We start from the raw sequence: 18,679 nt of genomic DNA, 5'->3' as shown, positions 1-18,679 counted from the left end.
CATACTGCTCGTCCGCTGCAATCCAAGTGTCCTGAAGTGGTGACATCCAGAGTTTACTCGAAACAACGTCATTTAGTACATTTTTCTAGCCTAAACAGTCACTATGCTATGTTTACACGAAGGCACGCTCTGCGTTCACGCGAGTCTCCCTCACAGCGTTTGCAATACGGATGCCGCGCCGGACAAGATGAACGAGACTCGCGATAGATACACACCGGTATTACATGCTGCTGTGAGTTTCAAAGTTTCAAATCACCAGTGCAGCAGATTCCTCTTGTGTTTGTGTGTCACTCGGTGGCTCACAGCAGCATGTAAATACCGGTGCGTATCTATCGCGAGTCTAGTTCATCTTGTCCGGCACGGCTTCCGTGGTGCAATCGGCTGCGAGGGAGACTCACGTGAGCGCGGCGCGTGCCTCCAGGCAGATGGAGCATAGTGACTGTTTAGGCTAGAAAAATTTACTAAATGACGTTGTTTCGAGTAAACTCTGGATGTCGCCACTTCAGGACACTTGGATTGCAGCGGACGAGCAGTATGGAGGAATATTACAAAGTTTTTGTGTAGTTTTATGGACATTTTCTCCCGGTCGCCACTTAAGCTCGTTGTATGGATTATCGTTGCCGGAGAGTACCCCCGCCGGTCTCCAGCTGCACTTTGAGGAATAAGAAACTACACCGGACTTATCATCAACATGTGGGTGAGTCGATAATGACTGGATTTTGTTTTAGAGTGAACTATTCCTTTAAGTGCTAATGGCGTCAACAGCATTTCACAACATCAGCTGATTAGCTGATACATATTAACAGTTATCTGTACGTACATTTCATCTTTATTTTGAACCACTTAACACAAAGCTCTTGTATGTGTCAGGAGATGATTAAAACCTGTTACTAGTAATTCTGTGTAAAGTTACAGTCTGTTGCCATGCTGATGAGATAAATCTCAGCACCTTCGGGATAGAGAAACCTTGAGTTTGCGACCTAGAACTGCAACCTAGCCATGTTGCAGTTTTCTCCATGGGAAGCTGCAGTTTCCAACGTTGATGTCTGATCCAAAGTCCGTGCTGAGACGATGAAACTGAGATGAGACAGCAGAAGTCTGCTGGTGCACTGGTACCTGAATAGATCTCATTACAGCTGCACTGATAAACACAAACTGTTACACTTGCACATTTGCATGTTGTTGTACTCGACATCAGAGGTGAAAGCTGCTTCTACAGAACTGTGGGTTTCTTACATGTGCACCATTCTGCATCCCCGGCTGCATGAAAATAAATGCTTACTATTGAAGTACGCTAAATGCTTGCAGGGGTTTGGGGATGCTAAATGGTCAGAAGGGAGCGTTGTGAAAGCGAAAGCATTTGGTGAAAGCAGAGGACAGCACTTGTGATGGCAGAACACATTCTACAAGAAATTACATTCATCAGTACAAACAGGACCATAAACGGACTCTTCTGTCTAAACCAAAGACCGATTCAGCAGCCACATCAACTATTTTACAAGCCAGATGAATGGGACCCAAACACTATAGTTGGTTACTCGCCACAGTGGCTGTTGGACAAATGTACGAACGAAGAGGTTGAAGGGTGGAGTTCATTTCTCCACCGTAACACCAAATGTCACAGGCTTTTGTTCTAGAACAGACTAACCTGATTTCTACACCATCCCTGGTGAATTTACATGCAGGTTTTCCCTGATTATTCTACTCTTTGTAAACTATCTAAGCATGTTTTTGGACAAAGTATTTGTAAACAGTGATACGAACAAATCTTAGATGTTCCACAGAAAGGATTCCAGTCTCCACGGTGCCTTTTCTGTGGACAGGAATCCTGTGTGAGGTCCAGTCGTCCTCTGTTTGAGGTTATTCAGTGATTTGTTTCACCGTCCATGTACTGATGCCTCTTCCTGCAACTTCCAATTTTAAGCCACTTTACTGTAGTTCATAACAATTTTCAGTCCAGCACTGTTCAACTCGGATCCAACAGTGATTCGATGTAAACTCTGCAAGCAGTTCACTGCAACACTACTGAGAACTTCAACTCTGCTGCTGCTGCACAGTCCAGCAGCTGTTCACTGACTTCAGTTCAGCTCAGTTTTAGTTTGTCATCTTAGTGCAGACCAGACTGCTCCAGGTCACCACTGCAAATCTGATTTCACTCTCAACCTCAGTCCTGAATTATACAAACATTCAATAAATTAAAGGTATGATGCAGGAATCCTCTGTGGTGACACCAGCGGTCTGTATTCTCGCTTGCGGCTGTTCAAGAGACATTGTTTTTAAATGGATCGTTTCCTATGTGGATTCCCATCAGTGATCAAACTGACGGCAGGAAGTTTGGACGAGCAAGAACAATATATTATGTTTTCAGCAGGTGGGGATTGGAGCTAATTTCTTTTCATCGCTCTGTTCTTTATGTTACCATTTCCGAATCAACAGTTTTCTTTTTCTTGTCACTGAAGCTACGGTGTGCTGCAGGCTTCAGGTCTCATACAGCGACAGTCCCCAAATGTTAGTTCTCATTTGGTTTGTCTCCTGAGAGCAACAGGATGAGAACAGCAACTCGAACCAACAATTAAAAGGTGTACGTTTCTAACTCCTCTCATATGTCTTTTGGTTGGGGTCAGTCAGAATCCCTTTGAAACGTTTTACACTGTTCATTCAGTCAGTATCTATTGACCCACATGCTGATGGAAAGTTAGGTAAATTTTTGTAGTTCGCAAAACATTTCTGGAGCTTCACAGCAAAACAGCGTTGCAGCACTCTCCTAAACAACTGAACAACTACTTCTGAAGACTTGGATTATGCTGGGCGAGCTGTATCAAGCATTTTTTTAATTTTAAGTCCCCATCTACTTCTGTTGCTTAGCAGAATGCTGCAGCGCTGTTTAACTGTGAAGATCCAGAAATGTTTTGTGGACTACAAAACTTCAGCATGGGGGGAGGAGATAATGACTGCATTTTCATTTTCGTTTCTCATTGTACCGATTCAAATCAGACACGATGACAAATACACAGTTAGCAGTATATTACTACTTTTCTGCTGTCCAACCAACCAGGCAAAATATCACTGTCTGACTTTCCCTCAAGTGGTAAAAGACTCACCAAACCTTTTCAATATGTTCAGTTATATTAGCCAAAAGATGTTGTTATGCTGCTCCTCAGTGAGCAGTTCTGCTGATCAGTTGGCTGATAAGGCCAATCCCTGAAGGACTCAGCACTGCCTCACTGTTCTTCTTCAGAGCCAAAGCAACAGAGACATCAGCTCAACACTGGGATCAACAGAACGACCGTTTGCCTGCGATATATCATCTGTCCCTGAAAAAATAAACAGTACAAATATAAACTAATATGTTGCCATCATGCCTGCTCACAGTGTGTTTTGTAAATGCTCATTTTTTATCAACTTTGAGCTCATTTCTTTGGGTTCTTACAGGGTGTCGACGCACTTTCTGGGACCTGCTTCATATGTAATAGTTGATACCAGGTGAACAAAGATCAGGTGAAGTGTTAGTCAGCAATTAAATATTGTACAGACGGAAATTTCACTGATTTTTCTGTCCTAGATTAAAACCTTGCACCACAAGAAGGACCCAGGCACCAAATCCCACTCACAAATTAACTACAGATAATTAAATGCTTCAAATATATGATAGAAGTACTGTGAGTGCCCTGCTGGTCCGTAACAGATGGTTTGTTGTTGAGTGTTGGGACACTCAGAGCTCCTCTCCATCACAGTGTGTTGCCCATGCTGCTGCTCACCAGCCCCTTGATATTGGTGATGGGCCGGACGTCGTGCAGCTGTCTTCTGCGGTCGATGAATGTGGCCAACCGTGTTGTGTCCAGGGGCGTCTTGGAGTACTCCCCACCATGTGCACCCCCGCGACCCACCCACGGGTGCTGCAGACAGAAAGTAGCGCTCGGCCTCTTCCTGGGATCCTGCTGCAGCACCGAGGTCACAAAATCCCTGGCCGCCTGGCTCACGTCACGGAAGTATTCGTCCGGAAAGCAGAAGTCCAGGCGGCAGATGTTGACGCAGGTTTCCTCCGGTGATTCATCCAGAAACGGGGAGACGCCACTGAGCATCACGTAAGCCAGCACGCCGATGCTCCACAAGTCTGTCGCAACAGACACCGGCGTCCCGCGGATGAGCTCAGGCGCAGCAAACTCTGGGTTTCCGAGCAAGAGGTGGACATAGCGTCGGTGGGAGGACAGCTGGACGGCGTCGCCGAAGTCGATGAGCTTAATGCACGGGGTGGGAGAGTGGAGGTCGACCATGATGTTCTCAGGCTGCAGGACAGAGAAATCACAAACAAACTGGAGATCAGGATTTTTATGTTCCCAACAAATATGACCTTTAAAAAAAAAAAAAAAAAAAAAAATTACACATCTAAAATTTATTATTTATAATAATTCCTCAATTTATAGAAACGTTTGCAGAAAAGACATGCATCATAAAGAGCTATCCTGTACATTTAATGACACCAATGCAAATAGTTAAGGTTACAAATAGAACTCAGTCTTTATGTATCACACACATCTCACCTTCAGGTCCAGGTGTGCCACTCTGCAGGTGTGAAGGTGCTGCAGGGCCTCCAGTGTTTCCCTGATGAAGAACGCCACCTTCTCCTCCATCAGCTCATCGTGGGCAACAAGGTAATCGAGCAAGCGACCATCTTCCAGCCTGACACACACACACACACACACACACACACACACACAAATGCGTAGATTATATGTAACATTTAGATGAAACACCTCCACTGTGTTCTGGAGTAGACACCAGAGTGACGGACAAGACAGTTGAATGTGTAACAGTAACTCAGTCTCAGTGGCAGCAGGAGTTCATGAAAGTCAGTCAGACTTACAGCTCCAGGATCAGCATCAGAGAGGTGGGAGACTCATATGTGTCCAACAGCGCCACCAGCTGGGGGTTCTGTACGTGTAGGAGAACGTCGGCCTCATGAGCCACCTGCTCCTTCTTCTGCATCTTCTTGCTCACAAACTTAACTGCAACCTGAACAGAAGAAAAAGGGACAAGTCCTCTGAGACAAGACAATAAAAGTCACTGCAACCTGAAACAAGCAAAAATAATTTCAAAGTCAAAAATACACATCTACTGCTGTTTAGAAGAAACACAGCCATCACTTTAACTAAACACATAAACTTCACTGAAACATGAAATGCATAAAAAAATAAACAAATTTACCATATATAAGAAAACAAACGATAAACAAATGAACAATAATACATTGACACATTTGGCTATAACATAGTAATAAAATGACTTGTTTGAAACTGAAAAACGTCACTACCATCTTTAACTTCAGTGCAAAGAAGAACACAGAAACACACTTTACATCAACATGTCGACAAGTCCTACCTCTTTCTTTGTTGACTTGTTGAGACATTTTCTCACCACTGAAAACCGTCCCCTGGTGAAGAGAGGGACAAACAGACAGGAGAGGTTAAAGAGAGCAGAGGCCGCACATCTCACACAAACTATCACCGTCAGGCCTGAAGGTCGAGTTTGGGAAAGTCAGTGATTTGGGACAGTTCACCTTCCAATCTCACTGATCTCAGAGAAGGTCGACTCAAAGTTTTCTTTCCACTGGATCCCTGTTCCATCGTAGCCTGAGTCTGGACAGAAGGGAGGAGGATTAACACTTTTCCATTTTCATCACTGCATGACCTTTTCTCTGGTGCCACCATCTTTACATCATCAGTACTGCATTTATCATTTGTCACTCTTGCAAAGAAAGGGAAAAAAAATGTTGACGTATTCTTTTGAAGAAGTTTTCTGCAGGAAAAGAGGTATTTGTGCCAACGTGTGTGTGTGTGTGTGTGTGTGTGTGTGTGTGTGTAGACCCACTGCTGCTGGGAAGTGTGACCATATTTGAGGGCTCGGATGGCGGGCCGACCCCCCAGCGGTTGGAGGCTCGCACTCTGAACTGGTAGTGACCTCCGGGGATCAGAGTGTCGATCTGAACACACTCCTCTCTGCTGCTGGCCACCTGCTGCCATAGCAACGAGTCTGAGGGCGAGAGGGAAGGAAAGATTTAGTGCCTTCACATGTTTTAAAGGCAGACAACACCTTCTAATACCACAACTGCTCCCCCCCTACACACACACCTTCCTGTCTGTACTCCACAGTGTAGCTGCTGACAGCGCTGTGAGCGGATGAGGCCGGAGGCGGCCAGTGTATCATCACCGCCGTGCTGCTGGCCTCCTGGGCCACCGGTCTCCCCGGGGCTGCTGGGATACCTGCAGGAGACAAAACAGACGCACAGTCAGCAACCCACTGCAGCTGCTTTTCCAAAGGAACATCTCAATGTTACAGAAACATTGTTAGAAATTAACAGACTAATTCTGCTGCCTTATAAAGGTGAAATGCTCCTTTAAATCCATGCCTGTTACCTTGCACTTTGATGGAGGCGGAGGAGGAGGCAGAGCCGTGATCGTTAACAGCAACGCAGGTGTAGATCCCTGTGTCCTGAGGCATCAGATTACAGATCTTCAACAAGATGTCACCTGTATCCCTGGAGAGGAGGAGGGAGGGAGGGAGGAACAGGGTTAGAGAGAAGGACGAGAGAGAGAAGACAAGTGCAGGAGGACAAAAGAATAGGAAGAGGAACGTTCTTTTAATCAATCTAACTCTGTGTAGGAGTTAAATCAAGCTACACACATGCTCCCAGTGTTACCTGATGTCTATAGTGAAGCGGCTGTTGCTGGTCACAGGGTTCTGGTCGGGGCCCTTCAGGGTGACGGCGGGTTTGGGTCGTCCACACACTTTACAGCAGAGGACTACAGTCTCCCCGAACGCACACACCACGTCTGACAGAGGGACGAGGAACTCCGGAGCCACTGCACACAGGAAACACCTCACTGAGTACTGACTCCTCAGCTCTTTCTGCACTTTCTAGTTAGAACTAAATACTTTGCATTAAAATGTTCTTAATGTAGCTTTATTTATAGAACATACTGTATATTATACACTTTAAATATGGATTTGTACTTCAGATGGAAGCCAGTGCTGTTCATTGAGCTATGTGACTTCGGGGGAGGGGCTGGCAGACACAGCGTGGCCTCTGGTCTGTGAACATGATTTCACACCACCTGTTTTAATTTGTCTACAGTTTAGCGCTAACCTCAACTTTGTAGAGCTCTTTACTCATAATAGCCAAGTCAGGCCTAATTCTGGCACAGTGTGGACACCCCGGCTGTGTCCTGGCACCGGATGCATTAAATGACATCCTGCTTTGGCTTACATGGCTGCCAGATTTGGTTGGCCATCGGGGATGTGGACTACGGCCCAGTTGGCAGCCCAGCCTTGGGGATCAGACTAGTGTAATGTGTAATGTAATTGATCATGGTCTGGCAATATTTATAAAGCAGGGGCGGTGCAAACCCAATGTAAGGCATGTTATTAGCAACTATGGTGTGCTGTATGTACCAAAAAGAGATAGAAATCTAAAGGAACAGTTCACCCAAAAATGACAATTCAGACATAATCTCTTATCACCCATGCTGATGAAAAGTCGAAAGTTTAATCGTTTGATTTGATTTCTCAGGGCTTCAGGAGACTTTAATTACGTCGGTCGAGCTGTATAAATACATATTTGTATATATTTATTGGAAAATATATACACTCCAGTCAGTCAGCAGACATACAGTTGCTACTGCGGTAGCAGCATTATTTTAGATCACACTACATTGGTTGGCATGACCCGCCCTACTCTGCCTCTGATTGGCTACATCCTGCTTGTTAAGTAATGTGCATTGGCAACTCTCACCAAAGATTGAACAGAGGCCGGATGTCTCACTCTGTAGCTAAAATGGAGCATTCAAGACACAGTGTGTAAAGGGATGCTGCAGCAATGCCCCATGAGAAAATTAATGTGTTTTTTGAAAATTAAAGTATGTCGACCTATTCTACTAGGAACCCCAAATAACAGTGTGAACTTGAAAATTTGCCTAATATAACCTCTTTAATAGATGCTGAGTTTTCATTTTTGGTTAACTTTTCCTTTAAACAACATTCTGTAGTGCAGGTGGTGAGATGTGTGCAGGAGCCTGACTTCTAAACTCAGCCTTTTGAATCATTTCATTCTTTTTTTCATTTTAACACTTCCTGATCATATATATGTAACTCCAAGGAACAAACACAGCTGCACTAGCTGAAGCTGACACTGATGTATTGGATGATAAGCCGACTCAGATGATTTCATGTGTCCCTTACCTTCCTGTATGAAGTTTGGGTTGAGAAGCTGAAAAACAGATGAGGTCAACATTTAAATGAGGAGTTTTCAACATGTATTACGCTTTAAAAAAAGTAGTGCAACTGCACTATTTATGAAGACTATTCTTTATATCGCCGTCATTTCCCAGCTGCTGAAGTAAAAAATAATCTAGTTTTGTAATGTACTGTAGACACAAACTCAATGCAACATGTCTCCACAGTAAAGTCACAAGTCTTTTCTACGAATACAGAGTGTGTGTGTACCTCCATGCCTGTCTTTGGGACAAGGTCGTCATCACAGTCTGACTCATCTGAAGTGTGAACCTCCTGGTGGAGAGTGAAGGAAGCACAGAGGAAAGTAGAGGAATGTGAGAGCACAGAGGGGGATGCAGGATTTAAAGAGGTGTAGGGTAAGGGAGGAGCAAAGAAGAGAGAAGAAATTGTTAAAGGAAGAAAAGAACAGGAATAATGGGAAAAATGCAAGAAAGTTCCAAGGAAGGGAGGAACATAAGTAAAAAAAATAAGAGCAGGGGAAGAACAAGAGGATAGGAGCAAGTGTAAGGAAGGATGGAGGAAAAGAAAGAGAATAACACAGGAAGAAAAGGAAAGTGAGGAGGATGAAGAGAATATCAAGAGTGAGAGTGTTTAAAACTGAGGAGAAACACTTTCATCTTGCTGCTGTGGAGGCTCTCCAGGATCTGAAGAAGTTTGGTTGATACTCACCTGAGAAATGTTTGACTTTTCTTGAGACATCTGATGTTTTACATCACTGTTTCCTTACCCTCTCAAATGTCCTACCTCACACTAAGCAACCAACCACTGCTTACTTAAGTGCTTTAAACTGCAGTTTATCTAATGGCCACTAAATGCTTGCTCTTTGCTTTTTTTGGATCTACTAAATGACAAAAGGTGAAAGTGAGAGGTACATTTCTTGGCTTTAAAACATCAATACTGATGTCAGACTCTACACGAACTGTATGTTTCTTTAAGTCTCATTCAGCAGCAGGCAGGATCTTTGTCCTCAGTTTATTACAATTTGTCTTTGTTGATTCTAATAAAAGGGAAAGAGGTTTAACCCAGAGATCCTTTAAGACTCATATAAAAGCATAATAGTGCTGGAAATTCTGACTGTTGAGCATCATCTGAGCTTGTCCCCGTCTTTTACATTCATAGTTTCAAACACTTTAATAAAAAACAACCCCTTTAAGACTGGATAGCTGCTCAGGAGAAATGCTGTTTTTCACACACTCATAAGTAGGAGAAATACAAATGTACAGATAAACAAAGGCTGTGCATTTAGCTGCATGTAGTGTTGCTTCATGGTGGAAAACCAGTTTTTCTTCACATGGTGAACTTTAGAGCTCAAAGGGAGGTCTGCAGTGTTTGAATATATAATCTGAACCTACACCATGAGCATTCACATCTAGCCACTCTGTGTTACTGGATGTTATGAGCACGAAACAGCTCTATGATGTTAGAATACTACAGAAACACTGGTTAACACAGCAGAGTCAAAACAAATTCAAACTGAAATCAATAAATCACTGAACTCTACCTCTATCCATGCACAGGGAGGGAGAAATAAACCACAACGCAAAAACACAAAAAGAAATCAGACTTTATTTTACATTCAGTGCATTTGAGTGTTTGGGGTAAATCAAACTTGCAGTGCTGTGCTTCAGTGGTTCTCAACTGCCCGACATTTTTATACTTTCACGTATGTTTTCTCATCATTTTCTCAACATTTCATACATGACATTTTGCACTGGAATCTATACATCCCAGTTACACTGTTGTGATTGGTGGATTTGCTCACAGGATGTTCAGTTTCTTGTAGACTTTGAGCTTTGAGACAGTTGCTGCCCAAACTTTGTATTCCTAAACCTTCTGTCATGGTTTGTTTGGCCAATCGAAATGCTTTCACCCATTAACCGATCGCTAAATTCAGAATGTGCTGATTCCAGCACTGTCAATTGAGTCTACATTCATGTCTGATGCAAGTTGAGAACCACTGCTGGAGTCAAACAGAGACACAGCAACTACTGTGTGTGTTTGTAGGTCTGCACACACACATGCGCGCACACACACGGGTTAGGAAGAAAAATAAAAATCAACTGGGGCAACGGGCAGGTGAGGGGTTTTTCGGCACACACATGACATCACCAGCGTGCGCCATCGGCCTGCTTTTACTCACTTTGCCCTTCGCCCTGGTGGCGGGGGAGGCGAGCGGGAGAGGGGGCGTGGTTTCTTTGGGCTTACGAAGGAGGCCATTCTCCTGACCTCTGACCAAGGAGGCGTCCTTAGCTTCAGCGCGCTTCCTGGCACGCAATGTATTCCATGACAGAGACTTCCTGTACGGTACAGGAACGAGAAACATCAACCAGCCAATCAGAGAGAAGCTCAGCGGGGTCCAGCTTAGTCTGGCTGCAGAGGCAACATGTCTGTCAGGTCAGGACTTTGGATTTTGCTGCATTTGTACATGCATAGGCAATACAGGCCACTGTCACAGCTGACATTTTGACTAGTTTATAGCGGGAAAAACACATCTCTGAGGGTTTGGTTCCATTGAGATGTGCCAGTAAGTCATACTGGTGAGCCAGCAGGCACAATATCAGAGCCACAAAAGAGCCCTCTAACAGCTGGAATATATCATCTTCATGAAATGTCATTTGTAGCTTCATCTTCAAATCTTTTAGAGCTCACTCAGTTTTTTTTTATATTATATTTCTATCTACAAAAGTATTAGCAATAGCTTACAACTGTGGGGAATGTTAAACGTGGTAAACTTTTAGCATGCTACAATTTTAGGAAACTGACTTATCTCACATAAATGGTATCCTACCATGTAAGCAATGTAACAAAGCCAGGCTAAAAAAAGGTACCAGAGAAGGTACTGTTTGGTTAAGTTGATCAGAGCTCCTGGCAGCTGTGCTAGCCTTTGTCCATTTCTGCCACCTACATGTTTAACTGCTTGATAATTATCCAAAACAAGCTCACAGATCCTGCGTCTTAGTTTGTTGTCCTAAATTTGATACTACCTCATTCATTGGAAGGCTCCTTTTAATAGAGAGACACATTGGGTCTCAACCTGGAGGTCTGGACCCTCATCGGGGTCTGATTTTTCTGGGGGTTTGTGACTAGAAAAAAACAAACAAAAAAACACAGAACTGATAGACTATAAACTATGAGATCAATATGTGAATCTTTCTTATAAATATGAGGTAAAACCCCAAAAATGAAAACACAACCTTATTTTTAAGAAGCAGAAATAGGTTTTCATAAAAACAAAATACGCTGTAAAAGCTCTTTACAAAAATGTCTTTACAATCTAAATGTTTATATCCTCATGTGTTGCAGCAGAGGCTCCTGACAGGGTCACTGTTGCCTGAAGCTGCAGCCAGACCCTTCTGATCCGTTAAGACACAGGAGAGGACGGACAGAAGGACGGAAGGACTCACTTTACTGAGACAGAGATAAAGACAGACTGGAGGAGAGAGGGACAGAAACAGTAACATACTGTACCTTTAACACAACCAGAAACAACACTGTAAGCCTTAAACACTTTCAAGAATCACACCTGCAGTTCAACACACTTGTGTTGCGTTTCCTGTAGACGTAGGTGTTATGTTCATTTATGTTTTCATTATTTACTGTTATACATGAGTAGTGAAGACTCTTTTCTTTTCAGATAATGTCTGTACTGGATAAATGAATCCTCCACAGTTCATGAACATGTGTTTCACTGTCTCAGTATTACTTTTTCTAAGTGTCATGTCATTTTATTTTCACCATTTTGTCTTCAACAACACTTTTGTCAGGTTAGGTTTGGTTTAACAAAGGTTACCAGCCGTTAACACTTTCCAGACACTTTAAAGGTGCAGTATGTAAGAATTTAAATTTAAATTCAGAAACTAAATAAAATTAACAACAGAATGTGAAGAATTAACAGTTGTGACATTATATTAAAAACACCTATGGTCCTCCCGAGCTCCTGTGCTAACTCAGCTAACTAGCAGCTACAGTTAGCAGCAGTTGTTGTTGGATTGATAATTCTTACGTATTGCACCTTTAAGAGCACTTTTTTTGAAATCATCCTGGAGTCTTTTGCAAACCACAGATAAACCTAAATGGAATGTGTAAGTGTGTACCTTCTGTGGAGTGTCAAACCGATGAGGTTAGTAAAAACTGAAACAAATAAAGTCCAAAGAAATGTCACTACACAAAAATCTAAATCAACCATACAGGGAAAAGGTGCAGACAAAGGTTTTACAGCTGTAACTCAAAGGAAAGCCTCAGTGCTGTTGATGTCTTCTTTCCTTATAGTCAGAAAATCTTAACAAATAAAACCTTGCTTTATCTGTTCACTTAAAATCTAATTCCATGCTATACAGAAAATATAAACCTTAAATTTTAACCTTAATAATTGTTGATTTTTGTTGTTTCATCTTCCTCCTTCTAAGCTTTAGTCACTTGACTCCTAAATCTCTCGTCTTCTATAGAAAAATGGAATGTAAAAGGTAAAGTTGCACACAGAAGCAGGCAAAACGCTCAGTTTCACATTTGCTGTTGTAGTTTATTTACAAATATTAAAAACTACAAAGAGTTAACCACCTTCATCCTAACGCAGAACAAAACAACTTCACCTTCACGTCGCTTTGCTAACTCATGCTCAAGTCCAAAAGGTTTATTTTACATATTTAAAATACATTTAAAATCATTATTATTAGACTACCAACAGTACAACGCTGACCGTTGCTATTGAACGCAACATATTGCACAGCTTGACTTCATTCATATTTTTTCTTATCTTAAATAGTGCAAAAGGGATTTTTTTTTAAACAGGAATGTTCCAGAGCCTCAGTCGAAAAATTTACTTTGTACAGTGAACTGCTGACATAATAAACAAAATCAACATGGAGGAGGAAAAAAATCCAACTTTGTCCGTAAAATAAAATAATAATTAACAAGGCAGAAAAACAACAACAACAACAACAACAACAAGAGGGAAAACATAAATTTCTTTATAGATTGCCACAGACAACAAAATAAATCTTCTCCACTGCGGAGAACGGGGCTGAGTCCACCTGAATGCCCCAGGTGAGTTTTTTTTTTTTCTTTCCAAAAACGTTAAAAAGAAAAAAAACAATTATACAAAAACAAAAGAAAAAGCAGGGTGTTAGGAACTGAAATAAGAGTCCGGTTTTAGCTCCACATGAGTGTCAATGGTTTTCTCTGTCTGGTTTCCAGAGTCAGCTACAACTTACAAGATTTTCTATCCAGTCTGTTTCTGCAGGATAAATCTTCAGTACTCGATTACATATAAAATGATCAGTGTGTGTTTGTGTGTGGATGTGTTTGGTTGCAAGCCTAAAATCCATTTTCATGTAGTTGCCACAGAGCCGTAAAGTGACAATGGCTCAGAAATAAAACTGTCACTGCAGCAGGTTGACGGACATTAAGAGAGCAGTTCTGTACCTTTTACCTCCGACAAGCCAGTCAGGAGTTAGAACACCGAAAAAAAAAATAAAAAAGTCTCCTATGAGGTCCAGGAGTTCGTTCTTAAAGGGGAGGAGGAGGAGGAGGAGGAGGAGGGGGAAGGTATATGAGGGGAAGAGGAGTTAGGAGGTCAGGGCAGGGAGCAGGTAGGAGCTGGGGATGGGAGCTGGTTCAAAAAGCTAAAAAAACAAAACAAACAAAAGCTTTGTCTCCACCATTCTCTCATCCCGTCCGAGTGCTTGGTCTCGAGCCCAACCAGAAGTGCATCTGTCTGCAGGTAAAGAAGTGCTGGGTGGGTGGTGGGGGACTTACTTGATGTTGTTGGCATCGGCCACTGCCGTTGGGAAAGAGGAAGTAGAAGAAGAGTCTTTTATGGACTTTGTGAGCGGGCCCAAGATGTGTCCCGGCACCCAGCCCTCCGCTGCGGGCGATTGGATGTTGGCTGGACGATAAACAAGGTACATGTTCTGCTGATTGGTGGCCAGGATTTGGACGATCTCTCCCTGACTGACGCAGATCTCGTTCTCTTTGAGCGCCGAGTAGTCCTGAGTGACCAACATGGTGGAGGAGACGCCATTACAGCCGCCTTCACTGTCCTGAGGAGGAGAGAGGAAAGGATGGAGAAAAGAGGACAAGACAAGAGGAGCAAACACAGAGAGGAAGAGAGCGAAGAAAAGATGGAAATGACGGAAGAAGAGAGGATGAGGACAATTGAGGACAAGGTTACGGTGTGTCTATGTGGGTTGGACAACAGTCCTGCTGGCTGTGACGCCGTTATAGCTGACCCAGACCTGAGGAGGAGCAGAGGGAGGTCAGGGCCCAGGAGGAGGAGGAGGAACAGTGACAGAGTGTCAGCAGTCTGTTCAGTGTGCAGTTGAACACTTCCTACTATTACAAAAAAGCAATCTGTAAGCAGCTTGTCTCTCTAGAAACAGTGTCCTGCTTATTGTGGATAACCCACATAACCCTGTTACCAAAGCTTTCCATGTCTAAGAAAACACCTCTGTATCTCAGCAGCACATACAGCTGGTTAAATGTCTGACAGTCAAAAATATGCTGCTTTTGTTTCAAATGCATTACAATTGTTTCTTCATTGTAAATGATAATATCAGCTTAACAATTTGAGTGGAAAGTTGAATTGTTGATACCCAGACATTTCAGAATCTTAGTGTTTGGTTTGTCCCCCTCATGCTTTAACGCCAGCTGTCAGATGATGCTGGGACAACTCCAGCTCAGCACAGGCTGCCATTAAAGCAAAACAGGGACAGACCAAACACTGACATATTCTGAAATTCATGGACATTTTTCAAAGATTCAACTTCTCAATCAAATTGTTCGTATGATATTATCATTTACAATGAAAATATAGTATTACATTCAAAACAAATGCAACAAAGACGCGTCTTGACCAGTGATCTTACACTTATTGACCTTACTCTACCTTTAAACCTCAGCAAAGGAACACAGCTTTGAAAGGCTGTCATACTATAAAGCCTTAAATAATGTAGTCTTGTGTTCCATTTTAAGTGAGTGTCTTTATAGTCATGATGAGAAAACTCTCAAGGTCTTGTTCTTGGGAACATGTCCCCCCTGATGAGGGTCAAGGTGCTTCCATGAAGAGCTTGGCAGGCTGTAAAGTCGAAAGCGAGCTGAGCTGTCCCACCTTCTGCAGACAGCAAAAGGTTTTCAGTCAAAGTAGGCCAGAGCAAGAGCAGCCTGTGTATGTGTATATATAAACCCACACAGGGTGCTGCTACACCTGCAGTAGCCCAGATTTTACCCTTGGCTTTTAGGGACAGGTAACAGCCCTGCAGACAGCAGGAAGGGAGAACGTGTGCTTCATGCCCTAGTTCACCAACTGTCTGCTGCAGTCTACGGTCTAAACAGTGCAAAATCAAGAAGAGCTGTGTCTCAAAACTAGCCTGAACTCAAAACCACATCCAGGCTATATGTAAAATCACAATTACACTTAGAAACCTGAAAAAATGAAAAGAGTGGAAGCGTGCAGCAGTGATGAGCCAGTTCCCCTCACATCTCGTGTGTCCGGGCTGCAGGAACTCACCCTGGAGACAAAACACGATGAACCGCCGTTGGAGGTAGACATCTTCATCTGGCTCCTCCCCCTCTCTGATTCCTTGTCGCCGAGGCCGACCGCTGAGGACGGACGGCTGTGCGAGGACGCAGCGGGCCGGTTCCCAGAGGTGGAGCGGTTTCTGGTCAGTGACGAGCTGCAGCCTGCTCCGCCCTTCTCCTTCTGGTACTCAATGGGAGACTGAAGCGCTACAATCACACACAGAGGGAACGTTTACATTCCCCTTCTGTGTTTTTGATCCTGTTTATTGACAGTTTAAGCATAGTACAACAACAGTTTGGGATATTTTAGCCCATTAGTCATACACTTTACATGATGTCTGTTTGAGAAGAATGCAGTGCTGTTGCTTTCTCGGCAGCAGGTGTGTGTGTGTGTGTGTGTGTGTGTGTGTGTGTGTGTGTGTGTGTGTGTGTGTGTGTGTTGTCTCACCTGACAGGAAGTTGCTCTGAGCATCCAGGACCTCCTGGATGTGTCGGACCCAGACCTGCTTGATGTCGACGTTGGCGGCCTGCAGGGTGAAACGCTCCGACGAGCCGCGACACGACAAGACGAACTTACAGGGATCGTTGTCCATGCTGTCCTCCAGACCCAGGTAGGATATCTGTGGGGGAGGGGAGGCAAGGTGAACGTAGTTATAGTGTGCTTATAATTTAGAGGTTCTTTGTTTTATGCACAGCGTGACTGTATAACAGTAGAATCTTCATCAGGCCAAACTGACCCCCTTTTTGTTTTTCAAGTATATAAAATGTTCTAATGTAATAAGGTGATAAAACATAAAAGTATTAAAAAGTATTTACATCAACAGTGTTTTCCTTAACAACAGATGTCCGGTGTTGCCTGCTTGCACACAGATGACTGTGTATCCTCTGGGTGAAATCCAGGACGATATCAAAGGATAGGATCTCTCAGCCATTTTCATTACTTGCCTTTTCCCATCAAATTAACAGCCATCTAAACACATACTGTCAAGATTGAATCATTTTTTCGTTTAATGTGTTAAAAATTTGGTGGAAAACTTGTGTTTGAAGGCTGGAGTCAGGAGTACTTTGTCTTACTTTTTCCTCATTTTTTTCTTATTTTTTAAGAACAACTGAGCACATAACCTGCTTTGGCTTCAACATCAGTTTTTTGGGTAAAGTGTCTTGGGTTATGTCAGATTTTTCAAGTGGACAAATTACTGGATTTTCTCTGGAAAAAAACTTCTGTGTATAATTGAATACACATAAAATGGGAGCAGGGTTAGTAGCGAGTGTAATAAAGTGACTCAAAAACTGAAAAACTGGATTTAGCGTTGAGTCACTCTTTACAAGGCCTAATGATCCCCCCAAAACAGGAGCCTATGCTGTGCGTACCTTGATGCTCTTCTTGAACTGGTACCCGGGCGTGGTGGATCCTTTCCTGAGCAGCTCGCTGAAGATGACGATCTGCTCAAAGAGGAAAACTCGCCGTTCTTTGGAGCGCGACAGGACGCCGGCGTCCTGCTCTGTTACAAAGAAGGTTTCCTGCTGCAGCAGTTTGCCCTGACATGTCAGCTTGCCCTGCAGACACATGGGATTGGTCAACACAATTAATTTAGTACTTACCGGTCACTTTGTATAACCTGTACTAACAGGTGGAGGGTGCACTGGAATGTACAGGAAGTGTACGTACCTCGTATCCCTGCAGCCGACCCAGGTTCATCATGTCATTACACAGTTTAGGGACCTGAGACATCAAATCTACAGCTTTCTGTAAGAGCCAGAGAGAGAGGGATTTAAATCCTTAGCTGGATGATGAGTCATGCAAACTGTGACATTTCAGCACCTATGTTGTGTTTTTACCTCTATTTGTTCGCAGTCCAAGCCTGCCTTGGAACTGAACTTCAGGAAGTCCTGAGGAGAACAATGACCACAGACTCAACACACTGTGAATACATCATGTCAGATTAATAAATACACACTGTCCTCTTGGCTTGTGACTAAAATCTGCTCCATGGGACTCCCAACACTCAAAACACTTGAGTTCGATACATTTACAGCTTGTGGAGCCTCGGAATAACCAACATGGAACTACAGTTTGTAATCCCTTCAATTACTGCCCTCATATCAGTAAACAGTCTTGTCTCTAAACTATTTTCAAAAATTCCTTAATAGTGCTGGTAATCCCGAGGGAGAGGAGTCTTTTTATACAACACTAACTATTACTCAAGTTTCTGAAAGTGCCCCGACGTACAGTATTTACTGTAGTTATGCCACAAAGCGATGGAGAGTTACAAGTTGCATTAAGGTTCCATAAAACATTTTAAAAGTCTTCATATTGCATTATAGTAACGATGATCTTTTATAAAGCCTGTAATTATTACATTTGTATGAGGGGTAAGTGATTTTTTTCCCACAATTAATCTGATTCAAAATAAAAAAAAACACATATTGACATGTGCCTGTGTTGTTTGTGATTCAGTAAAAGAATGTGAGTGTATGCTACCTTCAGGAGCAGCTGGTATTTGGTGATCCTCTGGATTGGTTTGATGAGGAAGTCACTGATAGTCAACCTGGACTGGATGTCCTGCTGGATTGCCTGGAAGACGAACACCAAAAGCATCAGAATGCTTCTTTTAATCCATTTCTTAGTTTCTCTTATACATCCAGTCAGTTAAATATCAACTACATAAGATAATATAACGTAAAACGTCACGTAAAAACATCACTTACGTCAAAAAATGTGTCATATTCTGCTACGATGAACTCAGACTTCGGCTTATTCTGACAATAGATCACATACATGTGGAGTCTCCTCTCCTGTAACACACACACACACACACACATTGTTTTAGTGAGCAGATCACAGGGGGCTTAGGGATTTTTCCAGGTCAACAGG

At 43.0% G+C, this 18,679-nt stretch overlaps 1 protein-coding gene across 3 annotated transcripts in view; it reads right to left on the bottom strand.

Moving 5' to 3' along the window:
* Positions 1-724: 724 nt before the first annotated feature.
* Positions 725-18,679, bottom strand: part of kalrna (kalirin RhoGEF kinase a) — a 154,900-nt gene continuing 136,945 nt past the window's right edge. For all 3 annotated transcript variants that reach the window (XM_084362220.1, XM_084362222.1, XM_084362221.1), the window contains 20 exons: positions 18,514-18,600; positions 18,287-18,379; positions 17,644-17,694; positions 17,474-17,551; positions 17,176-17,361; positions 16,253-16,424; positions 15,794-16,011; positions 14,044-14,327; positions 10,430-10,586; positions 8,500-8,562; positions 8,236-8,263; positions 6,698-6,860; positions 6,414-6,535; positions 6,129-6,260; positions 5,869-6,030; positions 5,558-5,636; positions 5,380-5,431; positions 4,865-5,013; positions 4,542-4,680; positions 725-4,286 (listed from right to left, as the gene is read on the bottom strand). In XM_084362220.1, coding sequence (XP_084218346.1) covers positions 3,729-4,286; positions 4,542-4,680; positions 4,865-5,013; positions 5,380-5,431; positions 5,558-5,636; positions 5,869-6,030; positions 6,129-6,260; positions 6,414-6,535; positions 6,698-6,860; positions 8,236-8,263; positions 8,500-8,562; positions 10,430-10,586; positions 14,044-14,327; positions 15,794-16,011; positions 16,253-16,424; positions 17,176-17,361; positions 17,474-17,551; positions 17,644-17,694; positions 18,287-18,379; positions 18,514-18,600 — 2,973 coding nt within the window. In that variant the 3' untranslated portion in view covers positions 725-3,728. The remainder of the gene's footprint in view (positions 4,287-4,541; positions 4,681-4,864; positions 5,014-5,379; positions 5,432-5,557; positions 5,637-5,868; positions 6,031-6,128; positions 6,261-6,413; positions 6,536-6,697; positions 6,861-8,235; positions 8,264-8,499; positions 8,563-10,429; positions 10,587-14,043; positions 14,328-15,793; positions 16,012-16,252; positions 16,425-17,175; positions 17,362-17,473; positions 17,552-17,643; positions 17,695-18,286; positions 18,380-18,513; positions 18,601-18,679) is intronic.

The sequence above is a fragment of the Pagrus pagrus genome (genome assembly GCF_965226575.1).
Source record: "Pagrus pagrus genome assembly, chromosome: 9".
Lineage (NCBI taxonomy): Eukaryota > Metazoa > Chordata > Actinopteri > Spariformes > Sparidae > Pagrus > Pagrus pagrus.
This window is presented reverse-complemented; position numbering and strand designations above follow the sequence as displayed.